Raw genomic sequence first — 26436 nt, forward strand, 5'->3', positions numbered from 1 at the left:
CACCGACACTTAGGAGACTGTCAGCTCCTGTCTCAAAAATAAATACTTTTCCTCTGTGGCACTTTTATAATATAAAAACAATTACTGATGTATGTATGTGAAATATCCTCAATAATCAAACAGAATTAAAAAATACAATTATGAAAAAAATCAACTGTCACTTTTTTAACCCAGGCTCTCAATATCTTTTTGTTTTCTTCTGAAAATCCAAAAGCTTTTTTCTTTTTTCAAGCAATTTCTCTCTTTTGGCTAGGGAGAAAACAAGGCTGAAATAGAGTTAACACCGTAAGAGGGGAATAAAGGATATACATTAACAACCATTTCAATGCTAATGTACTCTTAAATTTAACTAATCAAAAATAGCTAAAATTGTATATAAGAATTTCATATAACATATGAAACTTAAGCATGAACAGTCCCCTAACTTCCTTTAGCAGCCTGGATCATTTAAAAACATCACCAGTAATCGTCTAGTAATGAAACCTCTTGCCATTCATTCTAAGCAAACAGCCTATCCAACAGCTCCAGTGTTCAGCCACTCCATCATCACCAAGTTAACCCACTATCACAGGAGACAAATGTGATTTAAAAGAACAAACCCACTTCTTACAACACATATGTGGAATAGTAAGTGTCACAATATTCTATTGTCTCCTGGCCACACACAGAAACTACAATACAGCTCGAGGTTGGAGGTCATATCACCCAAAATGTTCTCTCCATACAATTCTGACTTTCTCTCCCCTTTCTAATAGCAGGAGGCAGGAGGTGGGGATGACACAATGTTAGGGAGGGCATCAGAAGATTACGAGTGGGAAAAAAAAACAGGGCAATTAAAAGTTTTAATACACTAGGGATGGACCAAGCACAGAAATAATTAGCACTACTATTTCAAGATGTGACTTTTCTAGATCTATGTAACTGCTGAAAAAATATATACATGCCCAATTTAAAGCAGTTAAATATCCCTTTCTCTGGCAAACTGCTCCTTTTTAAGTAACTAAGTTACTTGGCAATCTCCTTTGTTTACAGTTCCTGTGCCTCTTCACTCTCTATTCATTATGAGAAACACATGAAATTATACTGGATTCAGAACAAGATTACTAAAATCTCTACAACAAGTCTTGTTTTGATACCCTAATACAGCAGTCATTTCACCAAATATTATTTACTATTTGACAGGGCTAAGCAGGGTCTCTGGGATTGACATGAAACATTATGATTTTAAGATAAATGTCTCTTGCATGTATTTATTTATTTATTGTGTGTGTGTTGGGGGTGTGTGTTCATGTGCATGCTACAGCACATGTGTGGAGATCAAAGAAGAAAATACTGGAGTCAGTCCTCTTGTTATTTCATGTGGGTTCCAAAGTTGGAACTCAGGCATGTCAGCAAGTCAAGTGCCTTCATCCATTAAGTGATCTGGCCAGCCTTCAGGATATTAATTTCAAATCATCTTCCTCATTGGTAGGTGATATGCTTAAATTCTGAGATAGAAAACAGTCATTTCAGTGTAGGAAATAACGAAAGTACAGCTACCCCACTTTAGTCTCTTATTTCCAGGTTGCATCTCTTTAGAATTAAGTTTGCTAAACTTACAGAGCCCCTTGAACTTGCACAATACCCTCTGTGAATAACACATTAATGAAGAGGAGGCCAATATGCACTACAGTAATGGGAGAAAAATCATTTATGAGTTAGCTTGGCATGTGAGCAATTATATATTCATCGTCACAAGTATGCAATTATTTCACAGTATGCTTCAAATCTCTCAATCCAATTCGGCATTACTTTCAAAGGCTAAACAAGCCCAAACTTAACATATAATCAGTCTTCAACATTTAAGGAGGAAAACACCTTGTCACTAACTTCCCCCAATACTATCTTAAATACTGAATGACTTGCTAGTAAAATTCTACTTCTCAGCCAGGTGTGATGATGCATGCGGGAGGCAGGTGATCTCTGTGAGTTCAAGGCCAGCCTGTCTACAACCAGGACAACCAGAGCTATTATATAGACAAAAACTCTATCTCGAAAAACAAAACAAAAGAAGATTTTAGTTCTCAAATTTGTTTTGATTTTTAAAACTGCCTCAAGCCTGCTGTGGTGGCACAAGCTGACATCAAGAAAACTACTATCCATCCAAATTCTTCAGTATATTGGAGTAAAAACTGGAAGCCATTTAAGATAAGTCTTTAAAACGCATATAACATATACTTCTTTTTTTTGTTTGTTTGTTTTTTTTTGTTTTTTTGTTTTTCGAGACAGGGTTTCTCTGTAGCTTTGGAGCCTGTCCTGGAACTAGCTCTTGTAGACCAGGCTGGTCTCGAACTCACAGAGATCCTTCAAGTATCTGTTACTATATTCGCCTGGCTCCGTAAACAGGGTACACTTAAGGTAGCAGCATATCCTCACTGTTCTGTCAACTTCATCATTACTAGGTGCACGGCACGATGCATGAGTCCAGATGGAAGACTCACAGGGACATGAAGTATGCACTCATGTTTGACTTCCTTGGCGACCCATTACGCTGAACATATACGAATGTTATTTTTAGCTGTCACACATAAATATTTCCTATTTACTTTAGCATCACATAATCCCTATATGCCATTCAGATACAACTTTCAGGGGGCAGGTCAGTTTAACCTGGCTGCACCAACAAAAAAAAAGTACAATGATATCAAAACAATGGATGATTCAAAAAGCTTAGCAGTTACCTTTCGATATATTTGTTATATATTTGTTACCTAATAAACATTTTAATCTGTTTGCTTTCCTCCACTATTCTGAGAGTATTTGCTCAGGAAATAAAAATTGTGCCCCCCCCCCAAAAAAAACCTACTAGAGGGAAAAAGAACATGTAATCTTCCCAAACTACACATAAAAATAAATATTAAGAATATAGATTTAGCACTCTCAAATCATCATTGTTCTAAGTGCAGGTGAGAGCAGACCATAATTAGATGGGATAGAGACACAGGCATGCAAAGCATTCACTTACCCATCGTGCTTTACACAGCACAATTTTCTAGAGCTTGAGACCTGGGAGGCAGGGAGCAAGTCACAGCAGTGAGTCACTTGACTGTAAGGTTCATTTAAAGGGCTACAAAATACCACCACTCCAATACGCATTTCACTACAATTTATGGAATATATCTCACCATGATTTTAACAAGGTTCTGAGTGCCTTCTTCTTAACCTTTCAACAGCTGATAGTGATCGGTGCTGTATGCAAAAAGTATTATGCATCGCAGAGGTAAGGTAACTGAAACCCAGAGGTTAAACAGCCGGCCAAAACCAGTCTCACATTCAGAGTAGAACTGAATTCTACAGACCCCATCTTCAGTTTTCAGCCCCTACAAATGAAAAACTCTCACAGATTATAGCCTTCCTATTACCTCATGGCCTCTTCTTAAGACTCCTATCCATGATATGCAGTCTTACCACATTGTCTTGGAATGCTCAAATCTTTAACTCTCCATTTAAGAGATGAGGAAACAGTTCAGTAGTGAACATGTTTAGCATGTGTAAGCTCCTATACTTAATCCTAATGCACACTTTCATGTGTGCATGTGCATTCATGTGTTTCCATTCTCCCAACACCTTATACAAAAAGTAATCAAATCATAAACTCAGAGTAACAACCAATAAACACACACTCCAGCATTTGGTAGCTGGTGCCATCAACCACATGAAAGTTAAAACCCAACAGATCTCATAACTGTCCCCTCCAGAAAGATGTTTCTATTTTATAGCACTATCGATTTGGTTGCCCCAAAGGACTGCCAACTTCAAAGCATTATTTTTCTCTATTCTCTTTAATAATATACTATTCTTTTTTGCTTATTTCCTTCTCTATTCTTTCACTTCAGGGAACAAGGTCAATGATGAAGTTCTTGGCTAGCATGTGTGCAAGATCCTTCAGTTCTATCCCTTAACCTTAAAGAATTAGGATTTTTATTGATAAAGTACTGGGAGTGCATTCCTATGTAAAGGAATCTACGTAAGTAAATATAAAATTGCATGCCACACTTAAAGAACAGCATTCCTCTCTGACTCAGCAAGTGTTCTCAAATAGGGACACAGTTACCAAGAAGAAAGAACAGGAATGGAGGGAGAGTCAATGCTTTAGACCAGTAAACTAACCCTTTATTTCCTATGAGAAGAGTTCTGTGTATGAAGAAATGTGTACACACACAAGCTGTACAAATATGCAGATATATAGACCACAAGAGCTGTAGTAGCACATAAGACAATACATAAATTATAAAGGGTCTTGGAAGCCAAGCTAAGGAATTTGGACTTTATTCTGTATGCCAAGTAGATCTTGTTTGGCTGTTGTTTAAGTGAATGACAAAATCAAATCTGGACTTACAAGAAAATTATTCTGGTTGTAGTACAGCAGGAGGGGAAAGGTAAAACCAGAAATAAAGTCTTCTTGTTATTCACCAGGGAACAGACTATCAAATAGTTATCAAAGGCAACTTGAAGCAGTTTGTCAACAGGACTCAACAGTCTACAGTTTCAAAAACTGAAAATAATGGTTCTGAAAAATCACAAAGTAGATACACTTTCAGGTACAAAGTTTTAGACATTCTAACTTTAAAATGATTATTTGAGACATGGCACTCACTGGCACTATGACACTTGTTAAAGTCTCATTGCTTTAGAATTTCAAAGCTTTTATTCTTTCAATAAGGATGAACATAGCAAACAGTTGGTAAAAACTGAGATAATTTAGTTCCTGACACATTTTTAATACAGTAGAATGTAGAACTTCAGATGCCAGTGAGTTTTACTAGAGGATATTCACATCCATTAAGAAAGCATTATCAATAGGGGGAGAGCCAATGTAGTGAAGACACTGTAGAATGAAACTAACCCACCTAAAGTCTTCAGCAAAGTACCTTTTCCAATCTTCATCCCTTTCTATCTTCAGCCTTGGCCATGTGCACTCTAGTAACCTGCCCATATGAAGGTAGAGCAAATGTTTGCTAAGCATGTGGAAACTGAGTTGACAAGACAGAAGAAAGAAAAGTAAAGGAAAATAGTTCCCACAGCCTCCTGAAGGAACTCTGATCAGGAGTATAGCCACTCCTGGAAAGAAACAGATGCTATGCAGTTTGACTCTAGGCAAGAAGTAAGTCTGAAGTGATTAGGGAATTCAGAGTTCAGGTCTGTCAGGTTTCACCTTCTTCATAAAGAAATGAAAGTAGCTGGCTGTGCTAGGACTTCTTGTAATCCCGCACTGAAGCCAAAGCAGGTCTACTTCAAGTTCAAAGCTAGCCTGGACCACACATTCAAAATCAGGCCAGCTAGGAATAAACAGCAAGACTGTTTCCAAAATGGGGGGGGAGGGAGTTTTAACAAGGACAAAAGTCAGTTTTCAATGGGGAAAAGCAAATCACTTTAAGCAAATCATTAGAGTGATTTCCTCACTCTAATACATCTTTGTTTCCATTTCTGTAGCTAAACGCTGGTCTACTCCTTTAGAATTTCTCAGATTGTATTAGCCCCTCTATCTACTGACTTTCCCTTTCCAAAAGTGTGGGTTATTCTCCAGACAGTCCAAATTTCCTTTCGCGCTGCTACCGTTTTTTAAGAGAAGTTTATTCCTTTAGAAGGCTTCTCTAGTCACCAATCCACCAGATAGGCACATTCTCTTCTGATTGCTGTGGCACTAACTCTGTTCCTTACACGGTCTGTACTTATTGTTCCTTACCACAATCACTTCTTTATGTCAGCCCCAATAAACTCTTTAAAAGGAACAACATCCTTCTCGTTCCTACTCCTCCAGCATTTAATTCAGTTTCTGATACATAAGAGATTTCTGTCAATGTTTGTTTGTTTTAACTCGTGAGCAATTAAACAAATGAGTAACCTCCCAACTAAAGGAAATTAGAAAACAAAAATGTTCAAATTCACACTATTTCAGACAGCCTTCCTGCTCTTCTAAATACTAAACAGCAAGCTGGACTGACCATCAGCACTTCATTCTTCTAATGGAAAAATAAAGGGATTTAAATTTTTAAAATATGTAAAACTCAGTAGTTTAAACAAATTAATTTTAATAATAACTAATACAGAAGTGTCCATTTTCTGGGAATACATTTTGAACACTATACTAACAGAAGCTTACTCTGAAAGAACACTGTGTCTTTTCAAGTCTGAGTCAGTACCAGAAGGAAATGCACTATAAAAAAAATGAAGAAGAAGGAGGAGGAGGAGGAGGAGGAGGAGGAGGAGGAGGCGGCGGCGGCGGCGGCGGCTATGCTTGCTGTAGAAGTAGGCTAAATGAAACATTTGGGTGTTTGCATTTGTTTTAAAAAAAATACATTTTGGTGCAAAATATAGTAAGTATTTAATGATATCAGTAGTAAATTTGGGAACTTTCACAAATTAAGTAGGTTTCTGAACAAAACTGAATGCAAGAATTACTCATAACTTTAAGACTAACTAAATGGGTTCCTAGGTCAGAATTAATCCATCAACAATTTTTTTTTTTTTTTTTTTGGTTTTTCGAGACAGGGTTTCTCAGTGGCTTTTGGAGCCTGTCCTGGAACTAGCTCTTGTAGACCAGGCTGGTCTTGAACTCACAGAGATCCGCCTGCCTCTGCCTCCCGAGTGCTGGGATTAAAGGCGTGTGCCACCACCGCCCGGCAATCGATCAACAATTTTTAATAGAGGTATTCAGTCTGAACCACAGCAATAACAGCAGTACCCAAGCCAAACTCTTCTGGACCTCAGGAGAGTCATACATAATACAAGCCACTCATTGTAACTAAAAACATTTCTACAGGAGGAGGAAAGCAAAATATATAGCACATTCCTATCCAAACAATTAAAATAAGAAGACTAATAAAAAAAAGTGTCTAAGGTTCACAAAATACAATGTCATGTCATACCTAATCCTAAGTACATACAACAAACTGAACTTTAGGTAAACTTAGTTGGTAACTTTTTTTTTTTTTTTGAGACAGGTCTCACGTAGCCAGCCCAGACTGGCTTCCAATTCATAATCCTCTCTACACCTCCTAAGTGCTGATACTGACAACATGGACCACCTGGCTTGACTTGTGATCTCTTTTGAAATGAAAAATATATTTTTCAAAACACATTATCATCAAATACTCCATTTCATATACACCCACTAATAAAGCAGACTATCTCAAAAAGGAATTCTCTGATTCCTGAATGAATTTATGATAGTGAAAACTATTTGGGGCTTGGGAAAATAGCTGTGTCAAAGCTTGCTGAAAGCATAGGGAATTCAGTACCCAGAACCCCTGGAAAAAAAAAAAAAAAGGCGGTCCTGAAGTGCAGCACCTAGGCTGTCCTCAGCTTCCACACAGACATGCACCCATGTGCCTCTCTACCTGCTCATGTACATGCAAACACACAATCACCTGCCAAGCTTTTTTAAAAATATGATTTAAAGAATCCCAATTTCACAATGCAGGGAAGCAACTAACACTAAAGATTACTCATAAACTACAAGATTCTATGCTGAGTAACTAAGAACCACCTTCATTGACCTTTTACAGTCTTACTAACACTCTAAAGCTACTTTTTTTTGCCCAGTTGGAGAAACCAGGAGGGAAGAAAGGTCAAATAACTTGTCCCAAAACCCCCACATTGTTGCCCCTGAGATTACAATCCAGAATTATCTGACTTTACAAGAGTGCTCTTAACTACACATGGAAGTCTCCTTTAGGGATTACTATGATCATAACCTCTCTATATGGTGAACGTGGCTGTCCACCTACACAATGAACTTCTCAAGACAATCGGAATAAGAGCAAATACTGACATAGCACTAAGCGATACAAAAATTTTGTTGCTCAAACTTTATATTTTTCCGTACTGTAATCTGATCCACAAGCAGCTGTCATTCAGCTGCAACCGGGACTGCCTCACTGGTCTCAAATTATTACCAAAGTTTAATTCTTCATGAACTTTCTTCATGTGTGATCCACAAGCCTTTGAATAATAAAACATTCATCAAAATAACACTTTCTCTAGTCAACAGTTTCACAATATAACGAATCTAACTCTTTTTTGGATAAACTTCCTTATGATTTAGGATTATAATTCCCATGTACCTTCTCTCTCCATTGTGTATAGCTTTTGGAATCAGCTTCAACTGGCTGTGTATACTTATTTGGAACTCAAGTACATTTTATCAGGGCAAGTGAAAACCATTTTCTGAGTATTTTATATAATCCTGGAAACAGTTCTATTACATAGGTGTTTACTAAATTCTCCAAGAACTGATTATTTTTAATAACACACAAAGATCTGCCTTCCTGACTTCAAACTGAAGGAGGCATGTCTCAAATAAGCTTTTCTACACTCCCAAATTTTGACACCAACCACACAAAGGAGTTTAACAAAATCAACATACTCTACAATTACAATCTATTTCCAACACCACATCCAAGCAGGTTTTTACTGGAGAGACTAGGCTCAAGTTTACTCAAGTGCTCTTTTATCTCAATTGCTTGAATACAAATTAAATCACTGACGTACTACATAGTTAGAAAAGTATAATGCTAAATCTCAGGTCGGTATTATGACCCTCATCAGAACTCTTGCTGGAAAATCTACTTTGTATAAACTTTTATGTCTACGTTATAATAAGTTTACAAATTTGCAAAAAAAACATCAACAGTCTGATCTTTTTCTATACCGATTCTCAGACCAAGTCACTGGGGAAAAAAAATGTTCCAAATCACTGATGTAATTAGGTGCCATTTCCAGGACTTACACACCACTGCACTGCATCTTAGTAAAGTTTCTGCCTTTGAAAGGGCTTGTTTACTCAAAACGTAACTTCCTGAACTATCGGAACCAAATACTAACAAATATGTACTCACGTAACTAAATCAAAACTGGTCGCTCAGTCTACACAGAAAGAGTCTTAAAACTAAGAACGCATTATGCTATCAATACCCCACAACCACCAACTACTTTATTGAGTATAATTCAGGGTAAAACAACAGCAAACTTATGTCACGTAGAATGTTTACGTCTTTTTTTTTTAAACTTCCTGAGGCGTTTCACGGATCTCAAAAATTGAATCTGTTCAGCAGAACTAGTTACACCCTATGCTACGGCGCTGCAGAATATGACCACCGAACTCCGTAAACCAAATCCTGTTTATGGAGGAAGAGAAAAGAATCTACCGTGTGACTACTAATACTTCAGGCTGATAATGCGGAGTAAACACCGGTCCGGTGGCCGGTGACCTAAGAAAGAAATGCCGATCGTTAGGCGGATACAGTTCTTAAGGCTATAACCCGGGCTGGCCCTGCAGAGAAGGTGTAAACAAACCCATCCCCGCTGCTGCACAAGGTACACAATGAACCTGCGGCAGAGTGAGGGGGCGGTCTCTAGCCAACTCCAGACCCGGCGGGCCCGGGAAAGTGAAGCAGCGGGGAGACACGGCAGAAACCAGACACTTAGCCCGTAATCACCAGCTCTCGATTTCACCTCCGAGTTATCAAAGCCGCGGGTCCCCGGAGGAGCGCGCGCGGACAGGGCAAAGCCCACAACGCAGTCAGCAAGAACCCAGCAGGTCCAGCATCTGCTCCGGGGGACGGGGAGGGCAGGATGTGGTCGCTCTTCCCTCAAACATCCTCCAGTAACCTAAATAACAACGTCTACCCCCCCACCCGCCTCCTCCCAGGCCGCCCCCGGGATCGGGGGCCCGGGAGCGGTGATGGGAGCAGAAACGTTCCAGCGAGGGAGCGGAAGGGGGGGGGGGGAGGAGTCCGGAGCGCCCCGGGGTCGCTGGCTGCACCGAGTCCGCCCCGAGCTCCCGCAGCCGCCCGAGGCCCGGAGGGGCTCAGCCGAGGGAAGCGGGCGCGGGGCAGGGGGATGGGCGCGGGCTCGGCCCCTCGCTGCCCCCGGCGCCGCGACTCGCTCGCTGGCCGGCCCACCCCAGCCTCGGGGCCCCGGGCCCCGGGCCCCGGCCCACGCTCCAGCGCCTCCCCGCCGGCGCCCCGCATTACCTCGGGTCAGATCCAGCGGGACGTTCTCCTCGCCGCTGTCATTCCGCCCTGTGCGAAACAGACACACAAGCCCCGGTTAGGAAGCATCGCAGGCCGCCGGCGGCCAGCGCCCAAGCTTGGCTCCCCCACCCCAGGGCCCGGGGCAGGTTGAGCACCGCGGTGCCGGGCACCGAGCGCGCGGGGTTGCGAGGGCGGCGGCGGGCTTTACCTCGTATTCGGAGGTTCTTCAGCGAGCGGCCGCGGCCGATCGCCGCCATATTGACGGGTTTCAGTCACAACACCGGAAACCTCGCCCAATCGCGCGAGAACCCCTTCCCCTCCCCGCGCGCCGCTCCCGCCCCCCCTCCCCGCACCGCGGCGGCGCCCCCGCCCCTCGGCACGGAGAGTCGTCCGCGGGCGTGGAGCAACGCGGCGCGGAGCCGGGGTGGGATGCGGCACCCGGGGCGCGGAGATGGGCCGGGCGTCCGAGCGCAGGCGTGGTGGGAGGCGCCTTTCCCACGGGGGATTCCCATTGATGTGGAGCGGAGTCCGCGCGCCGGCTCGGCCGGGGGCCGGGACGCGGGCTGCTGGCCACCTGCTGAACCGCCCTGCTCGCACTCCCCGCGTGGCTTTAAAGCCCGTTTCCTTACTCATCGGCTGCAGTTATTTTTATTTAAAAAAGAAAAAAGAAAGAAAGGGGCGGGGAGGGTGATGGAGGGAAGCGCTGCGCACAGTTAGGAAGGTCGCTTTGATCCTTTCCCAGAACCGCGGTGCTCCTAGTGAACACGTAACGAAGTTTGTTTGCCACCCACGCTCTGACCATTGCTCCGCGCTTGATCTTAAGCGAAGCCGCTCCTGGTCCCCCAGGCTTTTCCGAGAGCAGGCGGCCTGGTGGAGGTTTGTTTTCGGTCAGCCTGGCATCGGACATGAAAGGAGTGCAGAAGCTGGTGTGCAGGGCGGGCGTCCCCGCGCGGGACCGTTCCCGGGCGCTCCGGCGCCAGGAGGCCCCGGAGAGGGTTTCCTCTCCGCCTGGAGCCCCGGGAGGAGGTTGGGCGCCCCGTCCTGGCTTTCTGTTACTCCTACATCACTGGCTAATGCAGACGCCGTCGTGGGTAGATTTTTTTTTTTAAGTGCACACAAGTAACAATTATTAGTTGTTCGCGTTTCTGGAAGCGGTTTATTACATAGTCATTTGGTCCTTAGCCCAGCAACTCCCTTAAACTAGATTACTTAAGTGGGGGTATTTTTCTCTCCTTAAATTTCTCATCTCTATTCCAGACTTAAAGGTTAGTTGGTAGTGGAGCTCTTGCCTTAACCATTTCTCTTTTATCACAAATATCAAAACCAAATATCTGTTGGAGGAGTAAACACCTTCGGTTCCTTCTATGTTACAATGTTCTAAATCAAATCAAAACAAACAACCAAAAACAAAATTCCTCCAAAAACACAAAGAAAAAAATTGGAGAAACTTCCCTTGCTCATAATAGTGAACAATTGCAAACAAAAACCCAGAGGTGCAATTTATGCAAATGTAGTAGCCATCTAAAATAACTATGTTGATCTTATGTACTAATTAGTGTCTGGTATCAGGTAAACTATTACAATTTTCTTGTATTAATAAATGTTTGACATATATATAAAATTCAAAGGAGCCACTGTAAGACACTTACATACATGTACGTAGGAAAAAAATCCAAGATGGGTAGCTGAATGTTTACGGCTATTCTTTTCTCTCGATTGTGGCATCACACCTTCGCTTTTTGTTGTTGCTTGGTCATCTACACCTTTTAAATGATAGTTGATCGAGGACAGTTGTGAAAGTAAAAGTTTTTTAAAGAAGAGTTAAAGAACACCAGGAAAAATGAACTCTGCTCGCTGCTTTCTTAAGGAACTACCCCATGTCTGCACATTCCAGGTTCCTTAGGGTGATGTCTGCATTCTGGCATCTGCTGCTGCTCTTAGATTTAAGGATCTAACACAATTATAATGCTTTAAAGAAATATATCCTGGCACTATCAGTACAAGCTTTGATAGTAACAAGCTTGCTTCCTTTTTTATAGTTTTCAAGTCTCAGTGGAAGCTGTTTACTCTATTTCCTGCCTCAGACGACAACCACAAAGCTTGATGCCTGGCCAGGACATTTAAAATTTTATCTTTCATCCCTCCACACATCACCATCGCTAGAAACAAAAATAGTAGAAATCTGTCAATGAAGATAAAAATAAAGAAAATTCTACCAGATTTTCAAATGATCCTTTTAATGCTATTGTTTATCCTTGCCTACTTTCAATTATTTCCTTAACTGTTTTAACTTCCTTTTCTTGTTCAGTATTTCCCACAGTGAGTACAACTGATCCACTTTAGCAAGGAACTTCTGCACCTATTACCTTCCTAACTGTGTGTTCTTATTTGAAGACCAGTATTTACTTACTCCATTCTTCTAGGTAGCAATGAATGATACTGTTTGCTTCCACTACCTCAGCCATTTACATGAAGTTATGGTCTTCACATTGGTTCTTAAAGTGGATAGCATTTCTGATCAAAAGAAAAAGGAGTGTTTGCATTGGCACTCAACTGGGAATGAGGAGTTTTTTGGTGAGTTATAACAATGAATACATTATACATTATGTTTGATTTTTAAACAATATCAATTATAGTTGGCCCCAGAACATAGGCTACTTATTTTTGTGAAGCCTGGTTGTTTGCTGTGATACTTGTTAAAAGTTGCCCTTGATACTTGTTTTTTTTTCCCTTAGTCTGTTTTAAGCCTCCCCAAAGACTCACTCATTTTGTTTACTTCTTGCTACTTCTGTAATTTTATTTTGATTCTGATCTAGTCACTGTGAAGATGACTTCCTCTTCTTAGTCTTCATTTCCCAGCTAGGTTTCGTTTACTGTGTCAATGAATTTCTTTTTCTAATATTAGTCATTGATAAAAAATGTCCTCTGAGACGGAGTCCAAGACCACACCTCTAAATGACAGCTCACTTGAACTGGAAGATACCATGACTTCACTAATAGTCACTGTCTGGGTTCAATTCTCTAACTTGCTGCACACAGTTAATAATTCTAAAACTGTATTTTATCACTTGGAGGCGAAGTTACAATACTGAACAGAAACAAAAGCCTCCTTGCCAAACCCTTGGTTCCCTTTAATCTACCTGCTTTGCTACCTGGGCCGTATGAAGATAAACTAAGCCAAAAGCCACAAAGTTTGGTGTGGCTGTTTGTTGGTAACTTCCCTTTGTTCAAGCCACACATTTAATATCTAGATGAAGACAAACCATGGAGTCCGTGAGACCAATGTTACCATCCTTCCCCAGGTGGACTGTGGGAATTCATGTTAGGTCACATCAAAACAAAGTTAGGTTTAAGGATGATTTAAGCACGTTGAGAATTCCTTAACATTTGATACTGTCCAAAAATAATTATGTAGATTTTATTTTAAATAATTCTGTAAGGCATCAAGCAGCTTTAAGTGAAGAACGAAGCTCTGTTGATGAATAGGAAATAGCTGTGCATTCAGAACATAGTCTAGAAGCAAATGCCCTGATTTCAGTAGTGGTTGTGGGGTGCTAGAAATCTGAGTGATATTTTTCTTCATTTTTTATAACTTTATGCTAAAACAATTTTTTACTTGGTTAATCTTTTGTAAGGAAAACTAGAGAAATTTTCTTGGCTATTTTAAAGGCAAATGGCAAACATTTTTAATAATACTAATTTGGTTAGCACTGAACATATCAAGATTGTTTTTGTATCACTGTCATTAAAAAGAAAGCATTAACATGTATCCATATATATGCATATATTTACCTATTATTAAGGGAAAATAAAGATAAAATAATTATTAAAGTTACTGCTTTACTAATAGTAGAGATAGTAGCAATAGGATCAAACTATGCTTAATTCTCTCCTATATTTCTGGCTTAACCTTGTGATACAGCAATTCAAAAGTCTGGTTTTAAAAAATGGAATTTAATAAAAAACAAAACTTGCAATAGTTCTAGCTAATATTAAAGTCAATAGTAGAAAACCATTCTATTGCCTGAAGTTTTTAAACTCTAACCCTTGTGTTTCCAGTGTCTTCAGAACATAGAGCAGTATTTTGAAAAAAGTAATTTCACTAATAAATGCCCATCTTCTTTGGCTGTGACTAGTTTTCCCCAGGAAACTAGAAGAAAGAACATTTAGAAACCTTCAGCCAAAGGTAACACCAGGGTTTCAGAATGCTTCATCTGAAAGATATTTACACAGGTAGGAAAACTCTGTTTCCATCATTTGTAAGAGTGAAAATATGTAAAACTGTGTGACATATTTATATTTTAATCGTTTTTAGAAGAAAAGAAGCACAGCACTGTGACATATAAAAGTTCTTGCCCTAGCCCAAGCCTCTATTGAAAGTACCGTTCTCAGTGCCAGTTAGCACATTTTTCCAGAGGAGCAAGAGTAAATACTAACAATCTCACAGGTCACATGCCTTTGGAAGACGCTGGTCATCACGGGACAGAGAGCTCCAAGTGTTTGCATGGCACACACACTTTTATGGTCACTCCGCTTCGTGTCTCAAACTGTGAGGATGTTAAACTACAGTGAGGGTCTTATTTCTATAAAATGATCGGAGGTTAAGCAGTCTCTATACTTTTGTTTTAATCTCTTTTAAAATGTCACTCATAGGAACTGCTTTATTGCTTTTCATACAGCATTGCTCTTACGAAGGACCTTATTTGCTCATAAGGACACGTCTTTCATACTTTTTTTTTATCCAGAGGTTCGGGGAGGAATTGCTTAGATATTTTGGTACAGAAGAGAATTTAGCTGATACCATGAACTGGCATGTTCGAAACAGCTATGCTTCTTGCCAGCTTCGTGGCAAAACTTCCATAATTCCTAGATATCCTCTGCTTCTTTTACCAGTGGAGCTCTGTCTCACCTCATCAGCAGATCTTTTGTTTGTGTTTATTTCAGCTATTCTTTTTAATTGTAACAAGAAATACCTCTATATTCCCTGAAGATAATCTGACTTTCTGACTATGGCTAGAAAGAAGTATTTCTTTTTGGAAAGCACTGAAGTCAGTATTGTACAGCTTCTAACATCACTAAAAACATATAAATATTATGCTCATAATCCGCTGATTCTTAAAAATATTTTACTAATCAACTAGCTTTGTAGTATCACTGGTTAACATTTCATGGGACAATTTATACTTAAGAGTTGAGTAATAGTGGATAATGCATGTAAATTCCTATTTTGCATAATGGTAATAATTTCAATCTTTAGACACAATATCTAATTGCACCATTATTGCTTTTGTTTTCTGTTTTCTTCCTTCCTTTTTTTGTTTTGTTTTTCCTTTTTTTGTTTTTGATTTTCTGAGACAGGTTTTCTCTTTGTAGCCTTGGCTGTCCTGTAACTCACTCTGTAGATCAGGCTGGTCTTGAACTCGCAGAGATCCACCTGCCTCCTGAACGCTGAAATTAAAGGTGTGTGCCACCACCACCTGGCTGCTTTTGTTTTCTTATAAGAAAGCTCTTAAAATACTAAAATCAGAACCATCAGATCTGTCAGCTCTGGAAACTCTGTTCTTTGCTTTAATTGTTTTTGTTATGTACTTAATAGTTTCTTTGCAAGATTTTTTTTTGATTCTTATGTAACACGTGCTAATTTTTTATTTTTGCATCTGTTATCCAGTCTGAGCCTCCCGAGTGCTGGCATTTCAGGCCTGGGCCACTACATCTGGCTGTGTGAGACTGTTTTTAGACCATGTATACATTTTGTGATGCGTAGTTTATAACATTCTCCGTGAATTCACTTATATTATTATATGGACATATGCCAAAGTGGAAGACTTCTCTGGGAAGTCCCAGGAACTATAGAACCCCTAATTCTTCCTTCCTCTAGGATACCTTATGCTGATTTAACCTGCTGACCAAATGCGAGATGAATTGTGAATCTGCAGAATATCAATAGTTTACTTATTCTTAGTTGAAGGAAGGAGGCTTAAAAACCTCCTCAAAAGTCCCATCAAAACAAAACAAAACAAAAAACTACAACCCTCCCCCCCCAAAAAAAACAAAATAAGGGATTCAAGATACATAGCTCAGAATACAGTGCTTGCTTTTTTCCTTGGGAAGCAAAAAGTTTGGGGTTGGTCTTCAACAGACAGTGGCGTGCACAGTACACTAAAATCAGAATAAAGGACAGTAACCAAATAGAAAACAGCAGCAGTGGTAACTGGCCTATGTAGAGGGTAAATACCACTGGCCGAGATAAGACAGTCAAAGGAAGTACACAAGGCAGGAGAGCTGCGGTCTCCATTGAGCTCAGAGTTAGGAGGTGGACAAACGGGAATCCAGGTTGGTAGCACCCACTCGCTGCCCTCTATCAGCAGCAACTGCAAGTTCTTTTAGGAGAAAAGTCTGGCATGTACTGAAAAAAATGGAATCATGACATATCACGATCTAATAGAGAAGAGTTTATGTTCTAACATTTTCAAAGCCCCAGGCAAGCGTCACCGCAAATATAAATTGGAAGACGAAACTGACAGAACTGTATCATTTCTAGAGCAGTTTACACGTAAAGTTGAGTGATAGCGGACTTTAGGTTTGCGCGGTAGGATGAATTTTTTTACAGCATCCACGATGGAGAAGTGCGTATGGGACTTCACTTCTCACAGCGCAGAGCTGCTAATCTAGATAGAAATGTAAGGCAACTGTCCTTCGGTTGGACAATGGATACCGGGATCTTGAGATGAAGGAAACAAAGTGATCCACATTCTCACTGGCTTTCAGCCTGGGGTTTTTCTTCTTAAACATAGCACACAGATGTGGAAACTAACCCAACAGCAGGCTCACTGGCTAGGAACTAGAATGACTGAAATTCACCAGGCAGTGGTGGTGGACGCCTTTAATCCCAGCACTCGGGAGGCAGAGGCACAAAGGTCGAGCGGATCTCAGTGAGTTCAAGGTCAGCCTGATCAACAGGGCGAGTTCCAGGATCCAAAGCTACAGAGAAGCCCTGTCTCCAAAAACAAAGCAAAAACAAAACAAAAACAAAAAAAAAACAAATAAAATGACTGAAGTTCAATGATAACAAGACCTTTTATGTTTGATGAGCAGGATACCAGAAATGAGGGGCTTCTACTCAGAAACCTCTCACATGGACTCTCTCTTGCTTATTTACTGGAATTGAAAGCTTTGGGCAGTACTCTGGGAAGTATGGCATGGTTTTCTGTTATGTATGTTTTTGAAGTACTTTTAATATCTAATATCTTGGTGTGTTGGGGGAAGAGAAGGTGAATTGCCATGTTAAAACAAGAATATATTCTACCAGATTGCTTCATTTAGCCTTAATAGAAGAGTAGGTGCCTAGCTTCACTGCAACTTGATAGATTTGGGTGGTTGATAGCCACAGAAGGGCTGCCCTTTTCTGAAGAGAAACAGAGGAGGAGTGGGTAGGGGTGAGCAGGTGGAGGGGAGGAACTGGGACGAGAGGAGCAGGGGAAACTTTGGTTGGGATGAAAAAAACAGGAAAAGCATTTGTTCTTAGATAACAACATTCAGTGATTTGCTATCTACATGGAAAATGATATGGTCTGTTTTTTAATTTTAATTTAATTTTCCTTTATTTTTTTTTTTTTCGAGACAGGGTTTCTCTGGGTAGCACTGGTTGTCCTGGAACTTGCTCTGTTGACCAGTCCTTGAACTCAACCTCTGCCTCCCAGTTGCTGGAATTAAAGGTGTATGTCACCATTCCCTGGCATTTTAATTTAATTTTCCTTTGTGTGTGTGTCTGCATATATGTGTTTGTGTGAGTATATATGCTTATAATTGAGCAGCAAGTGCTGTTTTGAGCCACATCTTCCAGCCCTATAATTTTGTTTTAAATAGTGATCATCTAGAATACTGATGACTAGAGATTGGGGAGGGGGTGGTCAAATGGGCGATAGATAAAGAAAAGCAGATTTAATCAGTCCTTGTAGTATGCTTGTGTTGAAATACTACCCTGGGCCTTATTAATATTTATAATTAATTCATGTTACTTAAAAACTAAACATAAGGGGATAGAGACTCTGTGAGAACACTAATCGAATGAAGGCTACTGTGACTATATTAATATCAGACAATTCTGAAGAACAATTATGAGGGACATGGAGAAATGGTTATGTTAATAAGATAAGATAACCAATTCACTAAGGAGACATAGCCAATCCAAACGCATGTGCAGTCATAAAAGCCATATCACAAAGTAATAACACTGCAAAGAAGTAGAGACAGATATCCAATAGGTTGAAAATGGTAATGCCCCTGTCTCAGTAATCCATAAAAAAGTTTAAAAGTCAAAGAATGGTAGTATGTATGAAAAAAATGACCCCCATAGATTCATATATTTGAATGCTTGGTCCCCAGTTGGTGGAAATGTTTGAGAAGGTTCAGGAAGTGCAGCCCTACTGGAGGAGGTCTGTCACTGAGCGCAGACTTTGGGGTTTCAAAGCCAAGTGCTGTACCCATTGCTGTCTCCCTCCTGCTTGTAGTCCAGATGTAAGCTCTCAGCTCTTCCTGTCTCCCCACCTCACTCTCCCTCCCACCATGGACTCTAACCCCCTGGAGTTGTAAAGCCAATTAAATGCTTTCTTTTATGCGTTGTCTTCCTCATAGCATTCTAGCACAACAATAGAAAAGGAACTAAGACACGGGGTATAGAAAGCACGAACTGTATTATCAGCCATATTCCTAAGTGACATTCAGAGAGCAATTTGTCAGAGAATGACCGCACGTTCCTCTCACACACACATACTCTGTTCACCAAGGCAGAGAGTTGTTGGAGTACAGAACAAACTTCCACAAGTGGGAATAAGAAAAAGTGCATGTGCATTCCGTATAATAACGACATTAAATTAGCAATCAGTAATATTTTTAAAGCCTGACACATTCTCAAACTGTAAAAGTTAAACAGCAAAAGCACCCAAATAACAGAATAAAGTAGATAAAGGGGTAAACTAGAGCATGTTTGGAATTAAATATGAATAAAAACATAGCATACAAAAATTGTCGGGATAACTGTGAGCATTAGATAATGCAAAAACTTTTTTTTTTCAAGAAAAGAGTCTAAAACCAATGGTGTATTTTGCTTGTCAGGGAAAAAAACAGTGCATTGAATCAAAACCAAACAAAAGAAAGTCAGCTGTAGAAATGGAGAAGAGGAAAACAGTACAATCCAATCTGTTTGTCTGGGACTGGAGAGAAGGGTCAATTGTTAGGAGTGAGCACCCCACTATCACAAACCCGGGTTTGGCTCGCAAAACCCACATTGGGTGGGTGCTTCACTGCCACCTGAAAACCCAGCTCTGTTGGGACCTGATCCCTCCAGGCTCCAGGGGCATCCGTACTTACATCCTCAGCCCCACACACCCCTATACACATAACTTTTAAAAATTAAAACAAAAAAATCATTCTCTAGGAAAAAAAAAACTAAACTAAGCTAAAGTTGATAAATCTACAGCCAGACTTATCAAGACAATAAAGAGAGAAGATATCGATTAAAAACATCAGGCTTGAAGCATGGGATATTATAAAATAACAAATACTAAAGAAAGGAAGGAAATATTAATTTTATGCTAGTGAATTTGATTACTTAAATGAAACTAGTCAACTCATTGAAAGAAAAAACTGCCAAAGCTGCTCTCAAGCTATGTAATCAATTGTTCAAATGACTCTCAGGAATAGACACAGGGAAAGCGCTTTGATAGCCAGCATAGTGCCAAAGAAAAATCAATTAGAGAGCTCACGAGTTCTGATGTAAAGACTTATTTAAAGCTACCAGACATTTTAAAGAAAGGAAAAACATAAATTAATAGCACAGAAAAAATATATGCAACTAAATTTTGATTGTTATGACAAAGCTACCCATTGTAAAGAGAGCATTTTCAACAACTGGTGCTGGATCAACTGGATTTCCATTCACAACTAAGGAATATTGATCTATACCTTGAACCTTGCTCAAAATGGATTATAAGCCTAACGCCGCAAAAGTCTAGAAGAAAACAGTAGAAAATCTTCACAATGCTGCATATGAGAAGCATTTCTGAGACATGATAGCAGAAGCCTGATCAATAAAGGAAAAGTGATAAACCTGGTGGATTTTATCAAAAGGCAGAATATCCCTCGGAAGGACACTGCTGGAATAAAAGGACTAACTGTAAACTTCTGAAAAGTATTGGGGTAGTTTGTTGTGTGTCTCTTTTGGGGCACTGGAGATTAAGTCTGGGACATCACATGATTGGGTTATATCCCCAGTCTGGGAAATATTTTTAATTATATATTTGATAAAGTACTTCTATACAACAAGTAACTAGAGAACTCACAATACTTAAAATGTTTTTTTTTTTTTTAAAAAAGCAACGCATGTACAGAAGGACTTCCCACACCAGTGCACTCTACTCTGGATGAAGATTGGAGAAGGTTCACTTAGATGTGGGGATGGAGGGAGGGAGCTAGCAGGCCACTATGTATTGTGGTATAGATGTTACATACATTTATGAATATTTATGAACTTGGTAGAATATTCATGAGATGAGATGAGATGACCTTTTTCTCTTCCCACACCTAAGTACACTGAACTCTTTTAGAGTATTATTTTCCCATGATCCTCTTGAAAAGCTCATGGGGCTGGGGAAGAGTCTCAACCATGGTACAAATAGAATTATAATGCAGCCAATGGCTCTTGAGAATGAGACTGCATGTGTGGTAACTGGGAAGTTCCTTTGCACCTTAGTTTCTGGTATAATGGTATAGCATGAATTCTAATTGGTATTAATAATAAAAATCCAGAGTCAGATATAGGGGTGAAAGCTGAAAGATCAGAGAAGCAGAGCGGCCAGTCACTAGAGTTCTTACCTCTACCAATGCTCAGACCAAAATGGTGATCCTGTCCTCAGTATGCCTCCTTAGAATGACTGTCTAAACAGCAACCTCAGACTGACTGCTCCTCAGACTGCTGCCTCAGAGTGCCCTGAGCTCCTGTCTCCTGCCTTATATTCTTCTCTCCACCCATCCACAACACTCCTGTCTCCACCTCCCTAGTGCTGGGATTAAAGGTGTATGATCCCAACTGCTAGGATCATCTTTGTTTGAATTCTGTTTCTCTTTTAGCCTGGATCAATTTCATGTAGCCCAGGGTGGCTTTAAACTAACAGATCTGTCTGCCTCTGTCTCCAAATTCTGGGATTTTAAGGGTGTGTGCCACCACTGCCTGGCCTCTAGTGGCTTAGCTCTGCACCCTGATCTTCAGGCAAGCTTTATTTGTTAAAAACATACAAAATATCACTACAGAATGGGAATAAGTCAAAAGCGTTTTCAAGGAGTTAAGTCACAAAACAGCATTCTGATGACTGGGAGATGCAGGGACCAGGACACAGCTGCAATTTTTGCAGGTATTGTTCACCTAGCTCCTTGCCTGCCTACTTCATCTAATACTAGTGGAATAAGCCCTAAAATACATTTTTAATTTTTTTCAAATGTGTTTCATTTTGGAGTAAGTAAAGAAATGCCAGGTTCTTTGATGGATAGAAAGTCCATAGTTAATAATTTGCTATGTTCTTTTCTTATGTTAAAATATCTTTCATAAGTAATTGATTTTCTTTTTTCTTTATGAATTTTACTCCTAGTGATGCTTGATTTGTTTTTAAATTGCCCTTTATTTTATTTCCTTGGACAATGGAATTCAGTTTTAAAAATATTATTGAAACAACATTGTTACATTTTAAAAGGTCCATAAAATTAACTTATTCCATATAGGAAACAGACCCAGAAGTAGCAAAATGATAACTATACGAAGGCCAGGCTGCATCTTATTCTAAAATGTGATGTGATGGTGATTAGTTTCATATTGTCAGACAGACCATGATGGATATTTATGATCTTGTCTGAGTTGCCATGTTAGACACCCATGAGACAAGCAATCGACAAGGAGCCATTCTGGCTTCTAAGTTGTGTTCTTTGGTAGAAATGTTACCCAAATGACTATCTTCTATAGAACAACAACAACAACCTATTAATTCAGGGTAGGACACCATCGTAGTCACATTTTTACTGCTGTGAAGAGACCAAGGTGACACATAAAAGGAAAGCATTTAATTGAGGCTCCCAGTTCCAGAGGCTAATAGAGTCCATGAGCATCGTGGCAGAGAGCACAGCAGCAGGCAGACAGGCATGGCCCTGGTGCAGTATCTGAGAGCTGACCTCTGATCCATAGTATGATTGAGAGAGAGTGAGAAGACAGAGAGAGAGAGAGAGAGAGAGAGAGAGAGAGAGAGAGAGAGAGAGAGAGAGAATAGTGTGGGCTTTTGAAACCTCCTAGCTCACCACCAGTGAAACACCTCCTCCAATAAGGCCACGCCTCCTAATCTTCCCCAAACACTTCTACCTCTACCAACTGGGGACCAAGCATTCAAGCATATGAGCCTATAGAAATATTTTCATTAAAACCATCACAGGGACCATGAGCTTTTTTTTTTTTTAAATGCATAGCAAATCTCACAAAAAGGGGGATTGGGATCCTCTGGGGTCAAAAGATAGTAAGCTGGAAAGTAGGATGACTAGCTGCAGATCACGTGACTTTTCAAGGTCATTGGAGAATACTTACGCCCAAGACACTTCCATGGGGTTTTGCTGTTGTTAGTTTGTTTGCCCCGCCTCCCATAATTGTGTTATGTTTTGTGATAGGATCTTGTCATGTTGCCTAGGCTGGTTCCTCATTTCTGAGCTTGAGAGACTCCCTTGCCTCAGCCCCATAAGAGGCTGGCATGTAGACATCTCCCTCCACACTTAGCTAAAGGCCTATGCATTTTATTGTTTACTTGTTTTTGTGTGCATTTTAAAAATTATTTTATGTTTTGCTTTAAGATTTTTTTTTAAAGATAGGATTTCACTAGGTAACCAAGGTTGATCTCAAAGTCCTAATTCTCGTGTCTCAGTCTTCTGAGTGCTGGAATTATAGTGTTGCTTCTTCGGGAGAGGGATGAGAATGTGAGAAGATGTTGCATCAATGACATAGACATTGGGAGTCATGTGTAAATGAAACAGCAGATTCTTTTATTTAGCAATGGGGAGAACTTATTTTTTTTTTTTTTTTTTTTTTTTTTTTTTTTTTGGTTTTTCGAGACAGGGTTTCCCTGTAGTTTCTAGAGCCTGTCCTGGAACTAGCTCTTGTAAACCAGGCTGGCCTCAAACTCAGAGATCCGCCTGCCTCTGCCTCCCGAGTGCTGGGATTAAAGGCGTGCACCACCACTGCCCGGCGCAATGGGGAGAACTTTATATATCCCCCCAGAACCCAGGAGTTCTGATCCATTGACACAGTGTGGTTACCCCTCATTGACTAGACACGATCAGGACCTTTGACAGTATCAGGCCGACTCCAAGTTGGCTCACCTCTCAGCCTGGTAGGCCTTACCTTTCTACCCTATAGCACCACATCCAGCTGAGGCTTGTGTTTTAAAAGATGTTTGGGTCTGTGTAAGCGTGAAGAGTTTAATTGGGAGTGCCACTCTAATGGGTTCAGTCCTGATCCTGTGACTTAGGTGATGTGGCAGCTGAATGTATGCTGACAGGACCAAGTCAAGCCACGTGATGTGGAGAGGGATGGCTATAGGGTCTGGTTCATAAAACACACACTTTCATGCCCCATTTATTCTCAGTGAATCCCTGCAGAAATTGACTGAATTATTCCTGATAACTGTCCCTGGCCTATCCCTGGTGTCCCTGGAAGAACCTGTAGCTACTAAATCTGTTGCACCAGAAAAATATTCCAGAGATGTGTTTTGGGCTCAAAAGAGCAACACAACCAAGTGATCCACAGGAACTGAGGGTGGAGAAGAGAGCCAGCCAGCGAGCGACTAAGATGAAGCAAACAAATGCCCAGCTCCCTGAGCCCAGGGTGGCGTAGTCAGGGCTGCTCTTGATCCAGGACGAGGCTGACGCTGAGCGTTAACTGAACTCATAGTTTTGTTCAGCTTCGTCCCTGTGTCCCCCATCTCCTGATCCTTGGACATTTTTCCTGAGAGCACTCTCTCAAGAACTCTGTCTCAGAAACTCTGCATTCTGGGTAACCTGACTAGTATGGATTGAATGTCCCTTTCCAAATTCTTATGTGAAACTAGAATCTGAAATGGGATGGCATTTGGAAATGTGGCCTTTGGGAGGTGACTAGGTCATGAAGGTGGGACCCTGAGAAATGGGATTGGAGTCTTTACAAGAAGAAGTCAGAGAAGGGGGAAAGAGAGAGAGAGAGAGGGAGGGAAGGAGAGGGGGGAGGGGGGAGAGGGAAGGAAGGAGGGAGGGAAGGAGGAAGGGAGGAAAGGAGAGAGAGAGGAAGAGAGAGAGAGAGAGAGAGAGAGAGAGAGAGAGAGAGAGAGAGAGAGAGAGACCCTGTGCTAAACATGGACACAGAAGTTGACAGTGTATCACCTGGAATAGAGGGTCTCTGAAACGCAACCATACTGGTACCCTGATAATGGACTTCCTGTGTTCAGAACCATGAGAAATATGTATGGTATGTATGAGACACAGTGTCTATAGTGCTTTGTCATGGAAGCTTTGTCTTAGTTAGGGTTTCTATTGTTGCAATGAAACACCATGACCAGGGAGGGGGAGGTAGGAGGGGGAGGGGGGAAGCGGGAGGGAAATGGGAGGAGGGGAGGAAGTGTAAATTTTTGAATGGAAAAATAAAAAAAATAATAAAAAACAGAAACAAAAACAAAAACAAAAAACCCACCATGACCAAAAAAGCAAGTTGGGAAAAAGGATTTATTTGTCTTACATTTCCATATATCACTGTTCATTATTGAAGGAAATCTGGACAGGAACTCAAACAGGGCAGGATCCTGGGGATAGGAGCTGTTGCAAAGGTCATAGAGGGGTGCTGTTTACTGGCTCGCTTCCCTGACTTGACCAGCCTGCTTTCTTAAAAAAGCCAGGACCAGAAGCTCAGGGATGGCACCACCCACCACGGGCTGGGCCCTCTCCCACTGATCGCTAATTGAGAAAATGCCTTACAGCTGGATCTCATGATCGCATTTCCTCAACTGAGGCTCTTTCCTCTGTGATGACTCTAGCTTCTGTCAAGTTGACACAAAACCAGCCAGTACAAGCTTAAACTAAGATACTGACTGATTGGCTGTCATTAATCATCAACTCAGCAAGATCTAGAATCCTTATATATGCGAGAGAGTGGCTATATTGGGTGGGATGACCGACACTAAATTTGGCATCCTCCATAGACTGGGGTCTCACACTGAATAAAAGAGAGGAGGTGAGCTGAGCACCTGCATCCATATCTTTCTGTTTCTTGATCACAGTCAGGAATGAGACTAAGGTCCATTTATTATTTATTATTCCTGAACTAAGGGCCACTCATTTTATAGTCTAGTGATGAATTTGACTCAGAACTCGAGTAAGGCTGAATTTAAAAGTAATAGGCTATTTAGTTTGGCAGGGGAAATTTTTAGAGAGAATAAAATTCATCTCTTTCTTCTTCTTGGTCACAGATTAAATCTGAACTACTAACTGCTTCATGGCCCTGATGCCATGTCTTTCCTTCCATGGTGGATTATACCTTCAAACTGTGAGTCTGTAACAGGGCCCCAGACCTTAGCATGATGGAAATACCATTCAGGTCATAAAACTTAGCACACAGACAGTACCACCTGCCGAAATGAAAACAAAGACCAAATCCATCAAAGTCCATAGTTCTGGGAAAGTCTCTAAAGGTACTAACCTTGCCTTTGGGCTTCTATAGTTCCACTTCAGGATAACTGTTCTTGTTAAATGAAGTATGTCACTCAGAACATGGTTTTTGTGCTTCAGAGCGCACCCTGAGAGAGGGTCAAGGCTATGCTGGCACCTCCAGCACCCAGTGTAGTCTCTGGCTGTCTAATAAAGACTTTCCATTGGCTTAAACTCATGTCAGATCTGTCTTCTCTGGTGACTACCCCGCAACAATTCCAAATAAATCTTCCCTTCCTTAAATTACTTTTGTTAGATATTTTTGACGACAACAACAACAAAAATAGCCAGTGCACCCAAGACTCCTTCCTAATGTCTACATCTCCAAATAGAAGAGATTTTTTTAATGTTGTATCTCGTCTAAATAAATATATAACAAGCTTTATGTGTCTATTATTACTTTGTGGTCTGGTTTTCTAGCATTGCGTATTTATTTATATCTTGAAGGTTAGGTAACCACCGTAGCTTGAGATCTTTACATATTAAAAATGAGAAAGTGCTGGTCCCTTGAGGTATGTGGGAGGTAACAGGATTTCAGTGCTTCACTTAACATAGCTTCTCCCACTTAGGGTGAGGCTCAGCAATGTGGAGTTTATTGAGATAAAGAAAATGGGAAGAGAGAGAGAGAGAGAGAGAGAGAGAGAACGCTTCCTTAGGACTGAAT

At 40.7% G+C, this 26436-nt stretch overlaps 1 protein-coding gene across 5 annotated transcripts in view; it reads right to left on the reverse strand.

Moving 5' to 3' along the window:
• The window catches only part of Rictor (RPTOR independent companion of MTOR complex 2), a 103886-nt gene extending 93563 nt beyond the window's left edge, over window positions 1-10323 (reverse strand). For all 5 annotated transcript variants that reach the window (XM_038321880.1, XM_038321878.1, XM_038321879.1 and 2 more), the window contains exons 1-2: window positions 10225-10323; window positions 10017-10064 (exon numbers count right to left, since the gene is read on the reverse strand). In XM_038321880.1, coding sequence (XP_038177808.1) covers window positions 10017-10064; window positions 10225-10273 — 97 coding nt within the window. In that variant the 5' untranslated portion in view covers window positions 10274-10323. The remainder of the gene's footprint in view (window positions 1-10016; window positions 10065-10224) is intronic.
• Window positions 10324-26436: the final 16113 nt, after the last annotated feature.

This window comes from Arvicola amphibius, chromosome 3 (genome assembly GCF_903992535.2).
Source record: "Arvicola amphibius chromosome 3, mArvAmp1.2, whole genome shotgun sequence".
NCBI classification, from domain to species: Eukaryota; Metazoa; Chordata; class Mammalia; order Rodentia; family Cricetidae; genus Arvicola; species Arvicola amphibius.